At 47.6% G+C, this 23466-nt stretch overlaps 1 protein-coding gene and 1 pseudogene across 1 annotated transcript; one reads left to right on the top strand and one right to left on the bottom strand.

Annotated features, from left to right (window-relative positions):
• Nucleotides 1-563: 563 nt before the first annotated feature.
• Nucleotides 564-3176, bottom strand: LOC129075401 (olfactory receptor 6X1-like; annotated as a pseudogene).
• Nucleotides 2777-22842, top strand: ZNF202 (zinc finger protein 202). Its single transcript, XM_054579486.1, has 7 exons — nucleotides 2777-2819; nucleotides 16389-16887; nucleotides 17549-17759; nucleotides 18098-18186; nucleotides 19093-19222; nucleotides 19768-19875; nucleotides 20423-22842. The coding sequence occupies exons 2-7, from the start codon at nucleotides 16486-16488 to the stop codon at nucleotides 21415-21417; spliced, it is 1935 nt and encodes a 644-aa protein (XP_054435461.1). The 5' UTR covers nucleotides 2777-2819; nucleotides 16389-16485; the 3' UTR covers nucleotides 21418-22842.
• The last annotated feature ends 624 nt before the right edge of the window (nucleotides 22843-23466 follow it).

Below are 23466 nucleotides of genomic sequence, written 5' to 3'. Positions count from 1 at the left end.
GATTTTGATAGGAATGTACATTCCAGGATTTCCTTTTAAGTTTGTTAAAACTTCAGTTTGTTATCCTTAGCATTTGGTAGCTTTTTCACTGTTTTAGTGTCTACAGATCTTTAGCTAATATGAATGTATCAGACACTTCTATATATTAGATCCTGATTCAGCTTGTCTTGGAATTCTGATTTCGAGTTCAGTACATTTCCCTACTTGAGTACTAAGAAAGTGGGGTGTGGAATTACTGATACCTTTGACAAGGAGATGAGGCAAAGGGGGTTATTTTAAACAAAGAGCAAGACAGGATTTCTTACTTTTTTCTTTTCTTTTTTTTTTTTTAAAGTTACCAACAGTTGTGCCTGACTTTAGTGGTTTCTACTTTCAACTTATAACTGAGGACATTCTCAGTTCTAGCTCATGCATCTGAGGGTGTTCTGGGATTTCCTTGTTAGAGAATTAGGTCACTTTTGCTCTTCAAGGAGGATTTCTGGTTCATTTACATGTAACTAATTCTTATAGGGAACCCTAGCCATCCCAGTTTGCTGCACATCTTTATCTTCTGCCTAGTCCTCTCTCACATTTTTGTATCTGCCTTAAATGTATTTTGATGTCTTGCTTGGCTTACTCTGCATGACAAGTCTTTGGAAAAGCCATTGCCCTCCTTAGGGCTTCTTTTACCCCCTTGTTTCTAATTGTATAAATAAAAGGAATCAGAAGGGGAGTGAGGATAATATTTAGCACGGATACCGCCTTATTAATCCTGAAGAAGGAGTGTGCTGTGGGTCTCACGCACGTGAACACAACAGTTCCGTAAGTCAGGGAGGCGACAGTCAGGTGAGAGGCACAGGCGGAGGACACCTTCTGGCGGCTGGTGGTCGGCGGCCAGTGGCTCAGGGAATCTGTAGGGTGGCAGGCGGAATAGAGGCCTAGGAAATCACAGTGCAGGGCAGTGGCCCTGGGGTTTCACTAGGACAGGGGCCGAGAGACCCAGAAGCTCCAACATGCTTGTGTCCTCGCAAGCTGCTTTCAAGACAGGATGAACATCACAGGAGACACATTGATGACATTGTTGCCATAGAATGGCAACTGGATGAGCAGCAGCAGCTGACAAAAAACAAGGGGGAAGCCCACGACCGAGAAGCCCAGAGCCAGCTGCAGGCAGAGGTCAATGTGGCGGGGGAGCTGGTCAGTGTGGCGGGGTAGCGAAGGGGCTTGCAGATGCTCGGGTAACGGGCCAAAGGCATGACAGTAACAGGCAAAAGACATGAAGAACTCAGTGGTGCCCAGGAATAAGTGCAAGGCGGCCAGCAGCAGGCCACTGGGGGTGCAGCTCACTGCTTGAGCCACCACAAAGTGTGCAGCAGGTCAGCGGTGACCGTGGAGGGGTACCGGATCTCTAGGAAGGACAAGTGGCAGAGGGAGAAGTCCACTGGAATTCGTAGCCTGGGCTGAGCGCAGACAATGGCAATCGTGAGCCCACTGCCCGCAAGGGTAAAGGCGTCGACGAGGAAGATCACTGTCAGGGGAGGGACAGATAGTCCTTGGACTCCAGGGAAGCCTAGGAGGACGGACCCTGTGGTTGCTCTGCTGTTTCTCACGTTCCTGGATACCCTAGAAAAACAAGCAGGAAGGCAGCACCTTAGCCTCTCACACTGAAATGCAGTTTAAACCAAAAATTTTTTAAAAGGAAAAGAAGAATTATTGATTATTTTAGTTAAGGTTCTTCAGGACACTGCCTCCTTCACACACATGCACACGAAACAAGCACCCCTTCCCGACCAGTGATTGCCCTTGTTCCTGCGCTGGCTTTTAATGTACTTGAAAGTACTAAGTACATGTTATGAGTGGAAAAGTACTTTTTCACACTTATAGAGCAATGAGAATTATCCTTGTAATGTGATGGTTTACCTGTCAATAAACCGTAAGATTATTTAAACAGTGTCTAAAATGGTACATACTACATAAACCCAGGTGTGGGTTCATAAAAAGTTAATCCACACTCTCATATTCTGAAAGAAAACTCTTGACTTATATATTTAAAAAGCTGATTTTCCTACACACACGTGTGTGTTCTTATATAACTAAAAATCATTTCTGTTCTATATTAGCAGTGAGATACAGTTTAGATGATAGAACAGGTGGCACCTGGAGAGTGGTGACTTAGGGACAGAGAGCGAGTAAAAAGGTAAATGGCAGGTACAGGCAGAAATGTCACTGACCCAGACAAAAATGAGCAAATGCTCAAAGGAAAACAGAGAACAACGCTATCATAACTCTTCTCTTACTAAGCTTCCCGTTTACAAGCACTCTCATTTAGCCCTCGAGCAGCGGTATTACTCTGCCCGTTTCAGAGAACGGACGCTGAGGTTCAGAGAGCCGGCCCTGCACCTGAGGGTAAATGCTAGGGCCGGTGCCAAACCCCAAACCGCTCCCTTCTACCGTGCAATTCAAAGGGGGGGAAATCTAGAGATAAAGGCATCATAATCAAAACAAACAAAAGATCAAAAACAGAAAAACAAAAAGGAAGCAGAGAAGTGCGGACGTGCGGGCGGATGCGGTCTGGTCTGAGCCGTTTTGCACCAGGTCTGGGGGCACTCAGAGCCTCAACTCTCGCTGGGAACATAGAGAGAACCAAACCTCCCAGTGCCTAGAAAGGCGTCATCGCAGCGAGGAGACGGGCGGGGGGCAACTTCCGGTTCCGGGTGCAAAGGCCCCACGTGTTCCGACCCGCCAGGCCCCGCGCGGCTCGGATTCGGGGGCGCTGCTTCGGTCGGAGTGGGTGAGAGAGAAGCCGGGGCAGGGCAGCAGCGGCTGGAGCTGTCGGACCCGTGAGTGCTGACGGGCCGGGCCGGGCCGGGCCGGATCGGGCTGCGCTGGGCTGCGCAGGACGGGGGAGAGGGGGAAGAGGTCGGAGACCCCGCCCCCCCGGAGCCGGGGGAGAGCGTACTGTCCTGGGGAAAGGGCGGCGGCAGTGTAGTGGGGGGCGCGAGGCGTTGTGGCCCTCACGCGGCCTGGGGGCCGGAGCTGGGACCTCCGGGGACGCGGGGAACGCGCCAGGCGGCTTTCTTTCCAGCCACCGCCCTCCGCCCCTCCCGAGGCCTGCAGAAAAGCAGTTCGTCCGTACCTCCCCGTTCTTCCGCGCCAGCTGCCCCTCCGGAATCGCGGGAGGAGGGGTCTAGGCCCATTTCTCCCAGCGCTTTCTCATCCCGCCTCTCACATTGCTCAGGAATCGTCCCCTCCTTCGCCCAGTCCGGCCGAGCCCCGTCTCTCCATCGCTAACCCCTCACCCGACACACACGCGGAACTATTCACCCGTGATGACCGCAGCTTTGGAGACGGTCTGGCTTGCGGCTTTTCACCGTCTCTGGGACAGACCCCCCGCCTCGGTGCAAGCCAGCGGCTGCTGGCTCCTCTTGCAGCACTCCTGCCCCGGCGCCTCTCCGCGCGAGTTGGCACTCATCCCTACCGCTGTTAGCCTCCGCAGGAGTGTGCGGGGCCCCTACCTTGTGTCTGGTTGGACTAAAAGTGGGTTGGTTTGCGTGCCGTGGATATGCTATGTTCTCGCACAGAGGTGTCGGCGCAGTTTTCGTTTTTCGGGGCAGTGGGTGTCCGTGTCCCCCAGGCGCTCCGATGACCCTGTCTGCCTTGGCTCCTGTACCGACCTTCCCAGAGGTGGGCGCTCGGCCCTAGCGCTCCTTCCAGCGCCCTGGCCCTGGGAGTAGTGCCACACCCAGGCTCTCCCTGCGAGGCGAGGCTTCGACCTGTTGCTTTTTCTGTCCACTCTGTGCAGGTGACACCCAGGGCGGCTTCACTCAAGCTGCAAGGAATGCTAGTGGAGACCCTCATTCCTCCTCCCCACCGCTCTTCCAAGCCACCCCTTGCGTGAGCCTTGGTCCAGAAAGCCACTGCAGAAAGGCTGTGTGGTAGCCGCGAGAGGCCTGCTTGAGGGTGTGACAGCTCGTTAGGATTTGGGGGCACCTGTCTTGAGTAACTTTCTGCTCTTACTAAGTAGCACAAGAAATAGCACTAAGTCGGGTTTGGAGGGAGGGAGGGAATTTTCCTCCAGGACCCAGAGCCTGGGATTCATTATCTTCACTCCTTTCTTCTCCAGCGATACCTCTTTTGCTCTCTTTGTATATACTATATTGCAGCAGACAGTCATTTCAAAGATACAGCAAGGTTTACTACGATGGGAGGGACTCTTGGGCATTACAGATTATACAGGTCAGGTCAGTTACAGGTTCACAGCCTGTTTTTTCCCATTTAATTTGACACAGGCATAAAACATACCAGTCCCAGACTCTCTACTTTTGCAAAGTCCTTTGAATTTGGCCAACACTGGAAACGTTGGATCCTTTCTGCTTGAACCTCAGGTTTACTTCCTTTGCCTTAGGTGCTGGTTCTCAAACTTACACATCTTAAGCACTGGAAGGGCTTGTTAAACACCGATTGCTGAGGCCATCCCCAGAGTTTCTGGTAATAGGTCTGGGCTGGAGCTTGGTAATTTGCAGCTCTAAAAAGTTCTCAGGTGCTGCTGGCCCGGGTTTCTCACGCCGAGCACCCGTGCCCTGGGCAGAGCTCTTCCATGTAAACCTTGCCCCGGTCTGCTTGTGGGTGAGTGCCTCTGTGCTGGGGACCAGCGATGTGGTCTGTGTGGGTAATATAACCACCTCGGTCTTGAATTCTTCCGGTTGTAGAATTAAGAAGGTGTACTTAAAAAAAAAACAAAAAACAAACAAAAAAAACCCTCCAAATGCTACATTATCTTATGCTGAATTAAAGATGAAATATTGGTAAGTTTTTCCCTTAATGTCTTGTTTCTCTTGATAGGAGTTTTCATTTTGATCGTATAGCTTATATTCATAGACTAGGTTTTTGCTGTGAATCCCTAGTATGTAAAATCCCTGCTATTTCTTAACAATATATTAAATTGTTTAAGGTTAGAGCTTGTACTTTTTTTCCCCACCTTTCTCTGCCTAGCACCTTGAATTGTGTGGGACCCAGAACTGACACTCAGGAGATATTTGGAATGAATAAACTCCATCCCTTACCTTCCTGCCCCCTTGAACAAGTTTTTCCCACTAATACTATGCAACATAGTAAAGCAACACATGGCTGTGCCACCCAATTACCCCTGGAGATTGGAACAAATCCTAATGCCAAATGCTCGTAACTGTCCCTGGCATCCACTGATGCTAAAGTTCAGTTTCCGCATCCAAGTTGGAAGAGAAATAGCTTAATTAAATTCAACACACGTTTATCGAGCACCTTTTCTACCAAGTATTAGGCACTGGAAACAAATGAATAAGGAGATCCTTTCCCTCAGGGGCAGGGCTCACAGTGGGAGATGAAGATGCTAAACAGTGTCCAAAGCAAGAATGGCATCCTGGGGCTACTGCTTCGGACCATGGTTTAGTCTGCGGTGGAAACCCGATACTGCTCAGATTCCTCTGGCCCAGCCAGCATGGGTTCCATCCTTTATCATCTTTTATGCAAGGGAGCCTTGGCACAGCCAGAGGAATTCACCTAGGTACAAGGCAGAGAGTGTCCTGATCAGAATATTAATTACAAAATTAAAAGTGTAGTAAATGACTTTTGAATTGACTGTTCTGAACATCCATATTTGTGCCTCAGGTCAGGCTATATTTTTAATAGCCTGTTTGTTTGTTTTTTAGATCATGTAATGGTTCTTGTGTGTGGTTGGCATTGACCGCGCTCATGGTAGGACTTCATTGGATACAGCCAGTTTCACTCTGGCTGCCAGCTGAAAGCGGCGGAGTCATCAGAGGGGGGAGTCAGGGTTAGGAACTGCCCTTTCCCTTCTTCAGATCAGGGCGGCTTCTCTCCTCACCTGGGGCATGCAGATGCCTGCGTTATGTGGACCATTAGCCACCTCCGGGTGATAACCCTGCTTAAGGTTAAAAAGTCTAGCTTCGTGTTGGAGATCAACCGATAGGATCATGGTGGCCGCCTATTTAATTCTGGACTCTTACGTCTGTATTTGGCCTCTAACCTGACTCGACTCGGAATTGAACCCTCCTCACCATCCCAGGGCCCAGGTACTCAGCAGAGAAGCCGTATGTCCTTTTTCTCTCAGCACACTTGTCTGTCATCTCAAGAAGTTGATGGTTTCTCAAAAGATGACCAGCTCTCTGCCTTTAGGGAGAGAATCGTCCTCGTTTTCAGGATGAGTGGATGTGACTTGTCCAAGATGACACATCTTTAGGAAGGAAGAACATGGGTCATCTACCTCCAAAGGCAGGACTATCAACTCTTCAACCTCCTGGACCTTTGGTATATACCTACAGAAAACATTTTAAGTAAAAACATCAAGTGAACTGGTATGATTCTATCACTTTATTTCACATTTTTCATGTTTACATTTACTCTCAGTGACATTTTTATACCTGTTTTATACTTTGATCCTAGCCAACAGTCTCCAAAATTTCAGGGTGGAAGGTATTTATAGCGTAGCCTCTCCGGACTTTGCTGTGCCACCGCTACTTATTCGGCCTCTTTGTTCTCCCTGTCTTCCCCTTCTTTATACCTTATTCTGTTTCTTTAAAACCTCTTGTAATAAACTTTGAGCCTCTTCTCCCCATGCTACTCAAATATTTTATGTTGAATCTAATGAAGTGGCAAAAATATTTTTATTACATTTTATCGACTATGCTATTACAGCTGTCCCAGTGTCCCCCCTTTGCCCCCTCCACCCAGCACCCCCTCCCTCAGGCAGTCCCCCCACCGTGGTCCACGTCCATGGGCCACGCGTGTCAGTTCTTCGGCTGCTCCGTGTCCTGTCCTGCACTTCACGTCCCCAGGGCTGTTCTGTAACTACCCGTTTGTACTTCCTAATCCCCTTGCCTCTCACCCATCCCCTCGCATCCCCTCCCTCCTGGCAACCATCAAAACGCTCTCCGTATCCACGATTCTGTCTCTGTTCTTCTTGTTCGTTTTTTAGATACAATTGTTGATTGATATGTACGAGTATTTATTGCCATTTTATGTTCATAGTTTTGATCTTTTTCTTAAATAAGCCCCTTTAACATTTCACATAATAATGGTTTGGTGAGGATGAACTTCAGTTTTTTTGTCAGGGAAGCATTTTATCTGCCCTTCTATTCTAAATAATAGCTTTGCTGGGTAGAGCTATCTTGGCTGTAGGTCCCTGCTTGTGATGACTTTGAATATTTCTTACCAATCCCTTCTAGCCAGCAAAGGATTTTTTTTATTTGTTTATTTTGAGAAATCAGCTGACAGCCTTATGGGAACTCCCATGTAGGTAACTAACTGCTTTTCTCTTGGTGCTTTTAAGATTCTGTCTTTAACCTTTGACATTTTAATTAGGCTGTGTCTTGGAGTGGGCCTCTTTGCACCCATCTTGTTTGGGACTCTGCTTCCTGAACATGAATGCCTATTTCCTTCACCAAATTAAGGAAGTTTTCCTTCATTATTATTTCAAATAGATTTCCAATATCTTGCTCTTTCTCTTCTTCTGTCACCCCTATGGTATATTGGAATGCTTAAAGTTTCCCAGAGGCTTCTTACACTGTCCTTGTTTGTTTTTGTTTGTTTGTTTGTTTTTAGGGGGGATTCTTTTTTCTTTTTGTTCTGACTGGTGGTTTTTTGCTTCCTTATGTTCCAAATCATTGACTTCATTCTCAGCTTCATCCATTCTACTGTTGTTTCCCTGTAAATTGTTCTTTATTTCAATTAGTGTATCCTTTGTTTCTGGCTGGATCTTTTTTATGCTGCTGAGGTCTGCACTGAGTACCTTGAGCATCCTTATAACCAATGTTTTGAACTCTGCATCTGATAGATTGCTTATCCATGTCGTTTAGCTCTTTTTCTGGAGTTTTGATCTGTTCGTTCCTTTGGGCCATGTTTATTGCATCATTTTGGCAGCCTCCCCATGTTTGTTTCTATGTATTAGGTAGAGCTGCCTTGACTCCCTGTCTTAGTATTGTGGCCTAAGGTAATAGGTGTCCTATAAGGTCAAGTGGCACAGCCCTCTCCTATCACCCAAGCTGGGTACTTGAGGTGCACCCTTTGTGTGGGCTGAGTACACCCTCCTCTTTCTAGGTGAGCCTTGGTCACTGTTTGCAGATCAACGGGAGGGATTTACCCAGGCCAGTCAGCTGCAAGGACTGGCTGTGACCACTGACCACCAGCTCCTGCCCTCCGTGGAGGATCCACTGTGCAGGGGCCAGGTCATGATGTTCTCACATGATCTGTAACTGTCCACTGGACCCATAGGCTCTGGGTTTTTGCCAGTGGTGCAGGCCAAAGTCCGCCTCCACCTGTGTTCTGCCCAGGGCCACCCTGCATGAACTGTAAGCTACTTCACAGTGGCTGCTACTTGTGCTTGGCTTGGAGATTCCCAGGTGAAACCAAGCTGTGAATCTAGGCCGGTGACTGCTAGTGCCAGGTCTGGGGCCATTTAGCAAGATGTCCTGGTTCTGGGGACTCACTAAGGTTGGCTGTTGCTTGTTTGAGGTTTTAGGAATTGTGAAGCATGAGCCAAGACCAGTCATTCATATGGACAAGTTATGGTTAACAGCTTGGGTGAGCCCATCTGTTGGGTGGGATGGAGTCTCAGGGGATCTCCAGGGCGGGGCAAACAAACGGAATCTCTGATAGGACAGCCACCTGCTGGCTTTGTGGCTCCGTGGCAGGGTGGGGCAGCTCAGAAAAGGAACAGTGGCCTCGGCCTGCCTTTGTGTCAGGGAGAAAACGGTCCCCCAGCTCTTGCCTTGATGCCAGACACTTCAGTTCCTCCCTATACGCCACTCGTGCCTCTCAAGCTGCTATCCTGGTGCTGGAGCACAGAGGGAGTAAGTTGATGTGTTTTATTCTTTAAGAGGAACTGCTTGGGACCCCAAAAGTTCCTTCCACTGACTCAATCCTTGCTGGGTTTTGTGGCCAGATGTTAATGGGGACTTATCCTCCTGACACTTGAACCCTGGGCTGGGATACCTTACTCCCGAGATATCCCTCCCTAATATTTATCCACCACATGTGTGGGACCAGCCTGTTCCACATCTCCACCCCTCCTACCAGTCTGGATGATGTGGTTTCTTTAATTCCATAGTTGCCGGACTTCCATTCAACTCGATTTCTGATGGTTCTGACTGGTGAGTGTTCTGTAGTTGAGTTGTAGTTTTGATGTGGTTGTACGAGGAGGCGAGCCGTGTTAACCTGTACCACTATCAGGGCCAGAAGTCCAAAAATACTTTTTAAAAATAGTTTTATAAACATAATAATGACACATACTGATCATGACATGTTGAAAGCCAAAAGTCAGTGAATGCCTTTCCTTTTATTTCTTTTGCCTTTGAGTTAATTTTTCAAGGGACTTCTTGGGTATACTAACTGTGCTTGCCCCAAATCACCTCCCAGTTTCAGGGAGAGGAGGGGACTGTGATATTGATAAGTAGAAACATTGTTAATATGGTTTGGCAGGATTTAATGTAACTGTGCCTATTAAAGTTGAGTTAAACCCTGTTTTTACATTTCCACCCTTGGAAACGGACCTCATTTAATCCTAGCTTAATAGGGGCCTTCAGAGCAAGGACTCTTCTGGTTTAACACTTTACTTTTGATATAACAGTAAACAGACCAAAATTCTTCCCATACATTTTTAATTTTTATACTTATGATGAAATAATGGTTTGCTTTTTTAACATTTAAATCTTGCCTTCTTCCCAAAAGGATTTAAAGCAAATTGAAAAAAAAGAGAACAAAACATGTTGAGCATCTGCTTTATGTCAGGCTCTATGCTGAGTGATTCTCTCTGTTACTTCATTTCCTCCTTAGAACAACCCTGTGAAGGAGTATGAGCCACATTTTGAAGAGGAGATTGAGACTTAGGAAGTGCCACACAGCTAGGACGGGAAGAGGGGGCTTCAAGCCAGGTCTCTAAAGCCCCTAACCATTTTGTGGACGGCACAGAGCGTGTGTGTGTGGGACAGTTAACATAAGAGTCCTGGAAGGACTCTCATTATTCTAGACTGTTTATTAGTCTAGAACAGTGAGGGGAGCTGTTGCAGTGACCCAGTGAACAGTCATATTTAACTTTCTAGGTTAGGGCTTGGAAGGGATGTAGGTGTCTGCTAAATGTGATCATTTGAATCTTTCTGATCACTATTTTCTTCTGAAAATCTTTTGCTACTCAGTTGGTCGCCACCTCTCCTTTAGATAGATAATATATGACTGCAAACCTTGTCATTTAGGCTCCAGAAAGATCACCGCAAGTGGTAACATTTTAAGGTAGAGGACCAGATATCCTCTCACTGCCTTGCAGTTTCTGTCTCGTCAGGGGAATTGAGTTAGGGTCTTCACAGGCCTCTGACGGATTGAGGTAAGAGGCAGAGACATCTGGACCAAAGGTTGGAGAAACGTCTTACCTCTTTCACATCTTGCTCCCAGTTCTGCCCGGACATCCTAGAAACACACGCTCAGGAGAGCAGGTAATGGGGCCCAGGCTTGTGAAACACCTCTGTACACATTGTCTTAGAGCCTTCTGGAACCAGGTCTCACTCTTCCTGGCCTGGCCTCACATTCCCTCTGTAATAGCCTACTGTTCAGTTTTTATCTGCACTGTAAGCAGAGCCCGTGAATTACACAGTAAGACAGTGCCCGTCGTCTGTGTCTGACTTGCACAGACCCCATCTCACTGCGTGAGTTAGGAGCGCGTCGGCGGCAGAGGGCTCCACCCTTTGCGGGGGCTGTTGTGTATGCTGTCTCGTAGAGCCCTCGAGCAGCTCCTGCTTCGGGGGGATCTGGGCAGGACTGTGCATCTTCGATGCCTGCTCCAGGGCCCTCTCCGCAGCACCACCTGCCTCCGGTTCCTTCCCATCTCTTGCCCCACCAGGGACTCCTCTTCCTTCCTCCTGCTGCTGGTGATCTCTTTGCCTTTATCTCATTTTCCTAGTCTGCCAAAGTAAATACAGACAAGCGTTGGAAATCTCAGTTCATGATCCTGAAGTGCTTTTAAAAATGTCAGTTGTATTTTTTTTAATTTATTTTTTTTTAAGATTTTATTTATTTTTAGAGAGGGGAGGAGAGGGAGAAAGAGGAGAGAAACATCAGTGTGTGGTTGCATTTCGCATGTCCCCTCCTGGGGACCTGGCCTGCAATCCAAGCATGTACCATACACTGGGAATTGGACCGCAGCCCTTTGGTGGTTCACAGGCTGGCACGCAATCCATTGAGCCACACCAGCTGGGGCGGGGAAAGTGCAGTGCTCTTAAATTTGCTATCCTTTGGAAAGCAAAGCTGTGTAAGAGCAGAACCCTTCAGTCAATGCGTGATTTTTAGAACCCATAGCAGGGAATCTCTTGTAGCTAGCGCAGCATGAAAACAGTGAAGGGTTCCTGGTCTGCCTCACTGGGCATGGGTTCTCAGACTTTGAAGGTAACAGAGGTCCCTTGTTTAGCCAAGAGACTCTGTGTATCAACTCCACCTTCTCTCCCTGACGTGGTAAGATTTGCAGGGGAACAGGGGATTGGAAGCTTTGTCTGGATAAATCATCATTATTGTAGTTATGTTGAATTACTCAATGTCTGGTTTTGTGTTTATTAAAGCTGATTTAAATCCTCAAAGGAAAATGAATTATTTTCTCAGATACACAACTTGGTGTGACTTGATTTGGGTTATTCCAGGGCAACCTGAAGATTCCTTGTGATGAGCTGTGGTTTCATCACATTAGGAACTATTTAAGAGTATTACAACCCAGGCTGCAAATGGTTTTTACTTATTTATTCTTTTGTCCAACACATGGTTTGCTGGATAAATGAATGAATAAGAATTAGTAAGAGATGACATCTGTCCTTCCAGAAAAAACTTAAGGACCGTGGTGCTGTGTGTGAGCGCCTGTTGGGTGACAGGCTTTGAGCAGGGTGCTTTAAGGCCCTGTCCTCAGCTTTACAGTCTGGTCAGTGAAACAGCAAAATGAACAGTTTCACCACAAAAAAAAATAGGTGCATATATGTTCTGACACCTGGCGGTGCAGGTCCCATGGAAACAACCCGGAAGGGTCAGGGAAGGGAGGTATCCTGGGAAAACTGAAACCTGAAGGATGAGTAGCGTTCACCGAGTAAAGGGAATAGAAAAGGGTTTTTAAGGCAGAGTGAATGGCATCTTGAAGTCCCAATGAAGGCACAGAAAAGAGACACAGAACAGTACTTGGAAGCAGTGACATTCAGTGGGAGTGGCATTCACAAGAGAAAAGAGGAAGGGAGGGGCCAGGACGTGAAGGGCTTTGAGAACCAAATGGTAAGTTTAAACTTTATCCTTTGAACAATGTGAAGCCATTGGCTGATTTTGTATGTTAGCAGGTTCACCATTTAGATCTTCCCTCAATATTGCGCGTGCAGTTAATGTTGAGGAGACCCCTGCCCGTTATTCTATTTCTGTACCATTTGCCCTGCTACTGCCCCCCCCACACACACAGTGAATGTATAGGTTCCAAAAATTTAAAAACTAGAGGAATAAGCACAAACTGACTCCATCACAGCCCAAGGAGATTTCCACCCAAAATACAGGCTTCGAGAGTTTGGGGTTCTAATATATGTGTACCAGCCAGCAGATGTGAACTGGTCAACTCATTGGGATGGGGAGGTACGTGGACTTATACCATCTGACAGCCTGGAACTTTGACAAACTGTCCCTCTGTGGAAATCTGTCTAGTGACCAATGAAAAGGACAAGGAAGGAGCTCTCAGTGTAACCCTGGGTAGGACAGAAATCACTCACAGGCATAGGCCCAAATATACCAGCATAATTCAGGAATACTCTGGGAAGTTAACTGATCCAAGAGCATTGAAACTATATTCCATTGAACAGAAATGGAATTCTATTCAAAGAGTTCATTTTATAATCTAGGGCTCTCAGAACTCCCAAAGTAAAAACAATTTCATTGAAGATTGGCATAGAATTTTTAAAATTGCAAACCACCTGAGAAAACAATTTTCCATGAGGTAGAGACAGCACATTCAATAAGTAGGAAACTAGCATATGAATACCTAGAGAAATGGAAGTATCTAAAACAGACTACAAAAGTGTATAGTAAATATTTTAGGATAATGGAAAAATAAGCATGAGAGCAGTATGGTGTAGATAATAAAGATGAATAGTATGTTCATTGAAATTAAACTCATTTGATGGGCAACAGCACATGAGACACATTTGTTATGAGTGGACTGATAATCTTGAAGGTGAATCTGAGACAGTTTTATTGAAGTGCAGAAAAATGAACAATTCCTCAGGTTACGTGTGAAGACTGCCTCTTGGTCTGGAGGGGGCAGGGCCGGAAGACCCGTGGTAAAACTTGAACCAGTTGTTCATTCAACATCTGAGCACTGGTTATGTGCCCATGAAGTGTAGGAGCTGGGGATGTCGCATTTCTTTGAAGGATTCTACTACAGTAATACCTGTTAGTGGGTCAATGGCTCAACCAGGGGACCGGCAGTGGCGATGAGATGGATGAATTTGAAGGATGTTAAGGAAATAGAATTAACAGCATTGGGTGAATAACAAAGAATGTAAAACATAACAGGGGAAAAGACTGATCCTTCCTGTTAAAGTAGGAAGAAAACTTCAAAGTGGAAGTTTGTTTAAATGCGTGTACAGCTCTACCCAGAAAATATCCAGCCATGTACTATGAAGAAGGCATTTGCTGAAAAAATACAAGAAACGTTATACATAGGACAGTGATGCCTTAGCCCCCTTCAAAGTAGGCACTTTGGGAACTTTCACAGTTCTCCCAGTCGCTATTAGCTGTCCCATTTTATTTTCCTAAATCTCATTGATGGTCTGAAATCTCTTCCCTTGGCAAGGTGATTTCAGTTTTGGGAAAAGCCAGAAGTCACAGGGCACCAAATCTGAGGGCTGCATAACCTGAGTGATTTGATGTTTTGACAAGAAACTCTGCATAAGACATGATACATGAGAGGGCGTATCATCATGATGAAGCTGCTAATCACCACCAGCTGCCCAGAGCTGCAGGCTTCTCAATCATCTGAATAGTTTCCATGGAGGAATAATCAAGATTAACGCAAAATTTGATGCAGATTCGTTGCTCTACTCAGTCATTTTGAATGCAGTGGCTGCAGGGTACACATGCTCAGTGGCGTCTTCCACCCCACTGACTAGTACAGTGAAGTCGTCACTGTTCGTGCGTGCACATTCCAGTCCACTCTCCTTGGCTGCCAGGTTACGCTGATGTCACACAAACCATTCTCATTAATGATGGCTGGGCTTTTTCCAGGCAGACCTCGTATTGTACACTTTATCATAGGTATTGGAGATTGATGAACAACATAGGCCCTAACTTAAAGATGTTTCACAGGAAAGATAAATGGCTATTTGATGTGACATACTTTGATAGACATGTGCGTAGGTCGCTATGGAAGCCCAGTGATTGCTATCCATGTGTGTGGATAGGGGGGTGAGGTTAAAGAAAACCTCTCGGAAGACCTGAAGCCTGAGCTATGTCTTGAAGGATAAGCAAAGCCTAACAGCATGAAGGGTAAAAGAGTCAGAAGGAACAGCATGTTCAGAAGCCAAACAACTTTGGGCTTTTGTGTGGTTTGCATGCACTCAAGTGTCTAGTGTTTGAAAGGACTGGAGAGGAGCACAAAGGGAGTAAGATGAAGTTCATCCTAATACATGCTACTTAGAAGTTTGCACCTCACAAGACAGAGAGGAGTGATCAGAGGTCTTAGATAGGGAGCATATTTGCTAAGAGCGCTCACTCTTGTGACTGGTAACTTGAAGGGAACAAATCTGGAGGCAGATAGCTGACATTTGAAGGCACTTTCAATAATCCAGGTGAGAACTAATAAAGACCAAACCTGCAAATCATGGGGATGAAGAAGAGGGGACCTGTCAAAGACTAGAAACCCACCATGCAGCATCGAGGGTGGGGTGTGAGCATTCCACGCAGGAGCAACAGCCCTCGGACAGGCGTGGAGGCGTGAAAAGACACCGCTGCACGGAGCCGGGCGGTGCGTTGGTTAGAGCCAGCTAAGGAAATCCATACTAAGGATTCTGGAACTTATCTTACTGTTAAATGTTCAGTGATGCGGTTGAAACTATAATGTAGAAACATTTTCAAAAGTTCACATTGGGCAGCCATCACTCTTCTGAGCACTTCACAGGTAATAATACATTTAGTGCTCATAGTGACAACTACGTAACACCATTACCTCTGTTCTGTAAGTGGTGGACCAGGCACAAGGAGAATACGGACTTGCCTGTGGCCTTACACTGAGTGGAGAGTAGAACCAGGATTCAAACGCTGGCACTCTGGCTCCAGGACTCTTCCTCTTAACCTTACACACCCAGATGTTTCTCCACGAAGGTGCACATCAGAGACACACATGGCATTTCTCAAGAAACTGTTGCCTAGGCAGTCTGAATCAGAATATCCAGAAGAATGATGTTGATGCTGTGTTTTGCAAAAGCTCCCCAGGAAACTCCCTGGCACTTGGCTCACAGCTGGGTGCTGCCAGGATCCGGTTAGGAAGTTACGGCAGCGGCCCAGCAAGGCGAGGGCCGAACCTAAGCGGTCTGTGGGAAAGAGGAGGGCACATGCAGAAGCTTAAGAGGTAGACTTGGCTAATGAGCCAGCTGTAAGCACTGGGGAAGATCTGAAGTTGAATCCAAGAATTACAAAGTTGAGTCTTAACAAGTAGTGATCCAGCCAAGGCTGGATTCCAGGTAGAAGAGAGGGTCTGAGAGTAAGAATAAAGAGTTCAGTTTTGAACACTGGGGTTGGAGCACCTTTAGGTCTTGCAACTGAAGATGTCTCAACAAGAGGAAAGTTGTTTTTTGGGGTGCCTGTGTGCCAGCCCCTGTAAGTGGCTTTCCTCACGGTTAACTCGTACACTCCTCGCCTCAAATCTCTGAGTGCTCCCATTTCACAGAGGAGATTAACAGTAGGTATGATTCAGTTCAGAATGAACTTTGATAAGGCCTTCCCTGTCTATTTCAGCCATGTGATGAGTCTCTTCTGAGAATATACGCCCTACTATATGCGTAAACGTCTGTGTAAAACAGACCGTAGTCAGTCCCACAGTTTTCAGCAGGCGATTGTGTGTTCTTAACCCCCAGCCGTTTTCCTTTTGGCGTCACAAGTCTCGTGCCATGAGCATTGGAAATCTGTCTGGGAGGCGTGAGTGAGCCTTGCCCAGGAAAGGGGGTGGGGGGCACCCTCCAGGCAGAGGTCATCTTGTCCCGACCAGATCTGTTCATAACATGGTTATGGAGATGCGGGGAAAGGGGATTTAATAGTTGGATGGAGTGTTGCATGTGCAAGATTATGATTAAATTCAGAACTGCTGGCCCTGTGTCGAATGTCCTGCTTACACTGTTTGTCTCTACTTCTCTACCCAGGTCCCTTGGGAGAAACTCCTCGAGGTGCCCAGGCTGAGACTGGGGGGTGATGGCAGTGTGAGCTCTAGATGGTGTGAGACCAGCCCAGAGCCAGACAATGGCTGCGGCCTTGGAACCAGAGGACCAGGATCTTTGGGAAGAAGAGGGGATTCTAACGGTGAAATTGGAAGACGATTTCACCTGTAGGCCAGAGTCTGTCTTACAGAGGGATGACCCTGTGCTTGAGACCTCGCACCAGAACTTTCGACGCTTTCGCTACCAGGAGGCGGCAAGCCCTCGCGAAGCTCTCATTCGACTCCGAGAACTTTGTCACCAGTGGCTGAGGCCAGAGAGGCGGACGAAGGAGCAGATCCTGGAGCTGCTCGTGCTGGAGCAGTTCCTCACTGTCCTGCCCGGAGAGCTGCAGAGCTGGGTGCGGGGCCAGCGGCCAGAAAGTGGCGAGGAGGCTGTGACGCTGGTGGAGGGTTTGCAGAAACAGCCCAGGAGACCAAGGCGGTGGGTGAGGAGGGGGAGTCCTGATCTGTGTGACGTGGAGGGGGACTACTTGCTGGAAGGACGGACTGGGGAGTAGGAGGGCTTGCAGGGCCCCACAAACCACCTTTAAATCTAATTGGCTCTGCCCCTGGGTTGCACCTAGATCCGTAAGCCCCACGGGGCAGAGGTGGTGTCTGTGTGTGTGAGTGTGACTTTCTGGTTTTTTGAAACACCTGCCTAGGGACTATCTTAAGTGCCTTCGTCACCCCAAGGTCACGTGGCTTGGTTTTCTCTTGTTCAGATACTGAATCTCCAGTTCCTGGGTGAGGGAGAATTTTGTCACTTCCGCAAAGGGTCTCATAAGCCCTCAGTCAGTCACAGGTTCCCCACTCAGGGAAGCAAACCACGAGGACTGCTGTGCAGGTGGGACAGGCGGAGATGGGAAGGCCGATAGGGACGTGGTGGAGGGATGTGAGGAAGCAGTGCAGTATCTGATCGTCCTGCTTTGTTCTGTGCGGACAACCTTCAACAGCAGCTCGCATGCCCCAAAGGAACTGGAGTTCCCCTCTTCATCCGGGTCCCTCGGGGAGTTTTTTCTATTGGCAGCTTCTCCTAACGTAAGCCCTGGTGACAACCAAGACTTTCCTCCTGACTCCATGGTGACTGGAAGTTGGAATTATTCCCAGGTGACTGTCCATGTTCATGGCCAGGAAGTCCTGTCAGAGGAAACAGAGCATCCAGGAGCAGAGCCTGAGTCACCTAGTGAGCTGCAGGATCCTGCGCAGACCCTGAGCCCCGAGGAGTCCTGTGAGGAGACCACTCAGAGCCCAGCCCCGGGGGCCGCAGCAGAGCAGAGCCTGTGCCTTGACCTGGAGCTCCGGCCCCTGCAGGAGAGCGGTGAAGCCTCGGCAGGAAGAGAGGGGGGCGGGGGTGCTCCTCCTGTGTCGGCGAGGCTGGGCAGACCGTGGCAGGAGTGACCCACAGAACCAGGGTGTCCAGAGGAGGCAGTACTCGCTCAGGGTCCCCCGTGATCAGGGCCGAGCTTGGAGAGCAGTATCCTTGGTGGCTCTCGTGGCATCTGTGTTAGCTGTACCGGCGTTGGGACGGCTTGAGCTGCCCTTGGGCTACTTCCGTGATTCCCACCTTCCCACCGGAGATGCTGGGGGATGCGCAGCTCTCAGCCAGAGGCAGGGGTGCACGGCACGTTGCTGATCTCTGCCGCCTTTTCTCCGTAGAGGTTCCCGTGCCCCAGGAGCCGGGCCTTCCTGAGGAGAGGAGCACTGGAAACCCAGAGATGGCGGCCCTCCTGACTGCTCTGTCACAGGTGCGCCCTCATCTCTGTCTGCAGTGGGTTTGTTGGCTGGACACTCAGCCAATGAGACACAGGTGCCCAGTCTCCTTTGTCAGTTTAAACTCTCGGCTCTTCCCATGTCTGTAGCGGGTGGGGCAGCTGCATGTAAGGCGATAAACTAATAGGGTCAGTTCGATCTGTAGGCTCCAGAGACTCTCTGCCACTGGCGGGGGGCTCGCTGAAGGGGATTATTTTGTAGTACACAGTCCAGTACAACTTTGAAGTTGTTTGGTGCTCAGGAATAAACCTGGTGGCTGTTTGGGAGGATGACCGACTGCTGCAGAAACAGTTTCTGAAACCGCATGCTGTGCCCTCCCGGGGGCTGCAGTCAGGCAGGCCAGGCCACAGCGAGGACGAAGACTGACCGTAGGCAGAGCCGGAAGCTAAGCTGTGTGGCTGAGGAAAAAGGAATAGAACTTGTGCGTGTTTTCAGACTGCAGCCTCACTGAATAAAAAAGTCCTGTTTATAGCATGCAGACTTTGTAAGTGATAATAAGGGCGATCAGAGGTCAGTTAGGGAAAGCTTCCTAGAAAAGATGACTTTTTACCAAAATGTAAATAACATTAAAGCATCAAATAGGGAGATGAACGATGGCTTTTAAAACCTTTTTGGTAATTATATCCCCTGGAAGAGGAAGGACGTAGCTCTGAGGGAAAGCGAGGCTGGAGGGAGCAGGAGCAGAGTAGTGTGAAAGGACAGAGTTGGGAAGCAGTGACAGACGGTGAAACACAAATTTCCTGAGAGGGAGCCAGGGCTCCCCTTTGAGCCCCTTCTGTCTCCTGGGTGGCTTTTGCCGGCACCAGAGACCTTCATTCCGGGAGTGAGGTGTGGGGTGCTCTGAGGCATCACATTGTACTGGTGTCCTACTCTTGTTTCAGGGGTTGGTGACTTTCAAGGATGTGGCTGTGTGCTTCTCCCAGGACCAGTGGAGCGACCTGGACCCCACACAGAAGGAGTTCTATGGAGAATATGTCTTGGAAGAAGACTGTGGGATTGTGGTCTCCTTGTGTAAGGAATTTCAAATGTTTGTAGAATGTTCTGAGCATAGAGATCTTTTCTCCTGTTGGGAATTACGGCAGTCTCAGAGCTTAGATTGTATGTACTACACTTCTCTTATGCCTGTCCCACCAGAGAGACTGAATGATTAGCTGAGGAAGACGATACGCTTCTAAGTTAAAGGGGAGAGAAAATGCTTAGAAAGCGGTCGGAAACTTCTAATAAAAAAATAAAGTTATAATATAGTTTTAGGATAGTTGATGTAAGCATGAGTTTTTGAAACAAACCGTAAAAGTTGGAGATAATCTACTTCGAATATGGGGCAAGAATACTTACCTGGCAGGGGAGAAACCATGATCATGAATATGGGGAAAGAGGTTGCATTTACAGTTGTGTAATTATTGAGCTGTAGGTGAAAGGCGAAAGGTATGCGGTGCTTGGTTGGAGGCATTCAAGATAAAGGGACCAAAGATTTGTCCGGCTGCCCTGGCTGGTCCTCTCTTGACACAGGGAGTTGTTTAACCAATCACAATGTCCCGTTTCCTTCTCTTGAACAGCATTTCCAATCCCCAGACTAGATGAGATCTCCCTTGTTAGAGAAGAGCCTTTGGTTCCAGATATCTTAGAGCCTCAAGAGCCAGAAATCCTGAGTTTTACCTACACAGGTGAGGAAACACAAAGGGAACCTTCCTCCCCTGCGCTGGCAGTGCCTTTAGTCACTGCTGCTCCCTCCTTCTGGGTACCCCTCTCAGTGGTTCTTACAGCCTGGCAGGCAGTACTGCTCTCCTGCCTCTAAATGCCAATTCTTCATCCTTCTCCTTTTATCTCTCCCTTCATTCATTTGAGGTATATGTGAAAGGCAAAAAAAAAAAAAGGGACTTTTGGAAATGAGGCTGTATCACTTACTAAGCGGTTCACTTAAACTAAACTCTAGATCCTCCATCTCCTCATTTGTAAATTGAGGATGATAATATTTGTCCACCACATTAAGGGCTTTCTAACAGGTTGAAGTAACATAAGACAAGTGCCTGGCCTATTACTGCATTTGGATGACTGATTATTTCCTTCTTTCCCAATCTCTGCAGTTATGAAATAGGGGCTTCTTGCTACGTGGTCTGGCCCTTCCAGGACTGTTTCTAAAAATCTGTCCATTGTGTAGAAGATGTCATTACCTGTGTAATTTTCCCTTTTCTCCTCTCACCCTGTCTTCAGGAGATAGGAGTGAAGATGAGGAAGAGTTTTTTGAGCAAGAAGATCTGAGTTTGGAGGATCTACACTCATCTGTTTTGGGAGACCCAGAAATCCACCAAACTCCAGATTGGGAAATAGTCTTTGAGGATGATCCAGGTAGACTTAATGAAAGAAGATTTGATACAAATATTTCTCAAGTTAATAGTTTAACAAGTCTTCAGGAAACTGCACCTATCCACCCGCTGTTAGGGAGACATCATGGTTGTTCTGTATGTGGAAAAACTTTTACATGTAACTCCCACCTTGTTAGACACCTGAGAACTCACACAGGAGAGAAACCCTATAAATGTATGGAGTGTGGAAAGAGTTACACACGGAGCTCTCATCTCGCCAGGCATCAAAAAGTTCACAAACTGGGCACGGCTTATAAATTTCCTCTAAACCGGAAGAATATGAACGAGACCTCCCCTCTGGTCCCATCTGAGAGAACTCCACCTGTTGAGAAGCCCTACAGATGTGATGATTGTGGCAAACACTTCCGTTGGACCTCAGACCTTGTGAGGCATCACAGGACACATACAGGGGAAAAACCCTTCTTCTGTACTATTTGTGGCAAAAGCTTCAGCCAGAAATCTGTGCTAACAACACACCAAAGAATCCACCTTGGAGGCAAACCCTACTTGTGCGGAGAGTGTGGAGAGGACTTCAGTGACCACAGGCGATACCTGGCACACCAGAAGACGCACACTGCTGACGAGCTCTATCTCTGTAGCGAGTGTGGGCGGTGCTTCACCCACAGTGCTGCGTTCGCCAAGCACCTGAGAGGACACGCCTCAGTGAGGACTTGCCGCTGCGACGAGTGTGGGAAAAGCTTCAGTCGGAGGGACCACCTTGTCAGGCACCAAAGAACACACACTGGCGAGAAGCCATTCACGTGCCCGACATGTGGGAAGAGCTTCAGCAGAGGCTATCACTTAATCAGGCATCAGAGGACCCACTCAGAAAAGACCTCCTAGCTAGGAGCCCACCTTAGGAGATCTGTGCTCAGCTCTGACCCAGGCGTGGGCTGGGAGAAGCCCCCTGGTCATCCTGGGGAGACCTGTTCCAGGGAGTCTCCCTGACTTACCCAGATTGACATGACCTCTTCTTGCAGTTAAGAACCACCCCTGCCCCAGGCAGAACCTCTCAACTTTCTTCTCCTTAAGGAGCTATTTTGCCCAAAGTATAACCTGAGTTGAGGCTTCTCCTTGACTGGAGTGCTCCTGCCTCTACGTCATGGGTATGAAGTAGGAGAATTAGAGGACTTAAGAGTTGTGGTTATTCTGTTTTCCCCAAAATAGGTTGTTAGCTAATCTAAGGACTACTCAACAGCCTGAAATTTAGAGTTGCCCAGAACAACCCTTTAGGTTTCGTAAGGGACCAGCCTGTAGGACTCTGTCCTTCCTGGGCTCAGATCTCAAAGCACACAGCCCTGAACTCAAGGCCGGATATTTGCATCCTGATGGCTTTGCCACACATTCACAGGATAACTACACATCTCACTGACTCACTTCCTCACCATGCACTTTCCTTTATACTGGGGAGAGTTGGGACAAGTGTTTGATGGGCGAAAACCTCAAAGCTGCTTCATGTGGACCTTGTCAGGGTACTCCCTTCCCCGTGGTCAAAGTCATGCCAGGTGCCAGACACTGCTAGAAAGGAGGATCTAGTCAGAAGCCTCTTTCCTTGTGTGTATGTGTGTGTGTTTTTTTTCCTGTTAGAATACTCATGCTGTTAGCCTTCCTACTATTCTGCCAGTCTCTTGGTTTTGTCCCTAGCACTTTTCCTACTATAAGTGGGAGGTAGCATTTGGGTGCTGAGGGACTTAGTGAAGCATAATTAAATCATAATGAGAGTATTTACATTCCCACATACATACCAGCCCACCCATCCCACCCTCTTCACAGAGGTCTGTTAGGGAATTTTGGAAGAGTGTCAGCTCACAGAAGCTATTAATTATAGAGTCATGATTGACTGGGTCACCTCACTTACATGAAGAAAACTGCAGAAGATCTGAGACTGGTTGCGGAAAAACTAAGAAAAAGCTGTTGCTGCTGGCCAAGGCCACTTGAGACTATTCTGACACCAAACCCCATCATCCTGACCCTGGTCTCTGATGTCGGAAAATTATGAATCCCAGCACCTGGGACCCTGCAGAATTTACCAGGAGAAAATGGCTTTCATGTATTTGCCTTGTTTGCTTTTTCTTAAGTGATTTCATTTTCATGTAATTAACTAATAGTAGTATCTCATGGCCCAGGGATCTCTGTTGCCTGATAAAGGTTCCATGGAAATGAGGCTGAATAAGTGTGAACATCACCTGCTTGGATTGTGGGAAAGGCAAGGACTGGGAGACTGTCCTCCGTGAGTGGAGTACAGGGTATGGGATTAAAGCATGAGAAAGGAGACGCGTCTGTGCCTGCTTGCTTCTGCTGCTTTTCAGTGCGTTGTGTGCCAATGTACACCAGAGGAGGGTGGGCGGGGTAACGAGGCTCCCGCCCTAACATCCCAACAAGGAAATTCTCATTTTAGCCCGTAATATTTTAACTGACTTGGTTTTAATACCAGTCAGCCATTGTCTTTTAGAAATATACACATGAAATAAGTAAAAATAACACTGGCAGCCAAATTTTTTGGTTTCTAAAACTTTGAATTTTACCTATTCACTTTACAGGGCTTCAGGTTCCTGATTGTTCTGAACATCATTTATACTCATAAAGAGATCAGGGAGTACAGACTAGTTTTCCATGAGGACAGAGAAGCTTGATGTGGTTAGCAAAGCCACAGGTGGAATATGTGCACACAGGTTAAACCTGGGCCTGGAGTTTACAGAGGAGACTATCCTAGTATACAGACATTTCTGAACCATAGGTCTACGCAATCCGTTCTGGGTAGGATGTCACAGCTTAAAAGGTAATTCCTAGCTAATAGCACTTATATGGAGATCGACTAAATTCTGGCAGTAACAGATCAAACTGACTATTTGCTGATTTATGTGCATTATATGCAATAAATGAAAATCTCTC

The sequence above is a fragment of the Pteronotus mesoamericanus genome, unplaced genomic scaffold (assembly GCF_021234165.1).
Source record: "Pteronotus mesoamericanus isolate MK-2021 breed Mesoamerican mustached bat unplaced genomic scaffold, CSHL_Meso_final contig_53, whole genome shotgun sequence".
Taxonomy (NCBI): Eukaryota; Metazoa; Chordata; class Mammalia; order Chiroptera; family Mormoopidae; genus Pteronotus; species Pteronotus mesoamericanus.
This window is presented reverse-complemented; position numbering and strand designations above follow the sequence as displayed.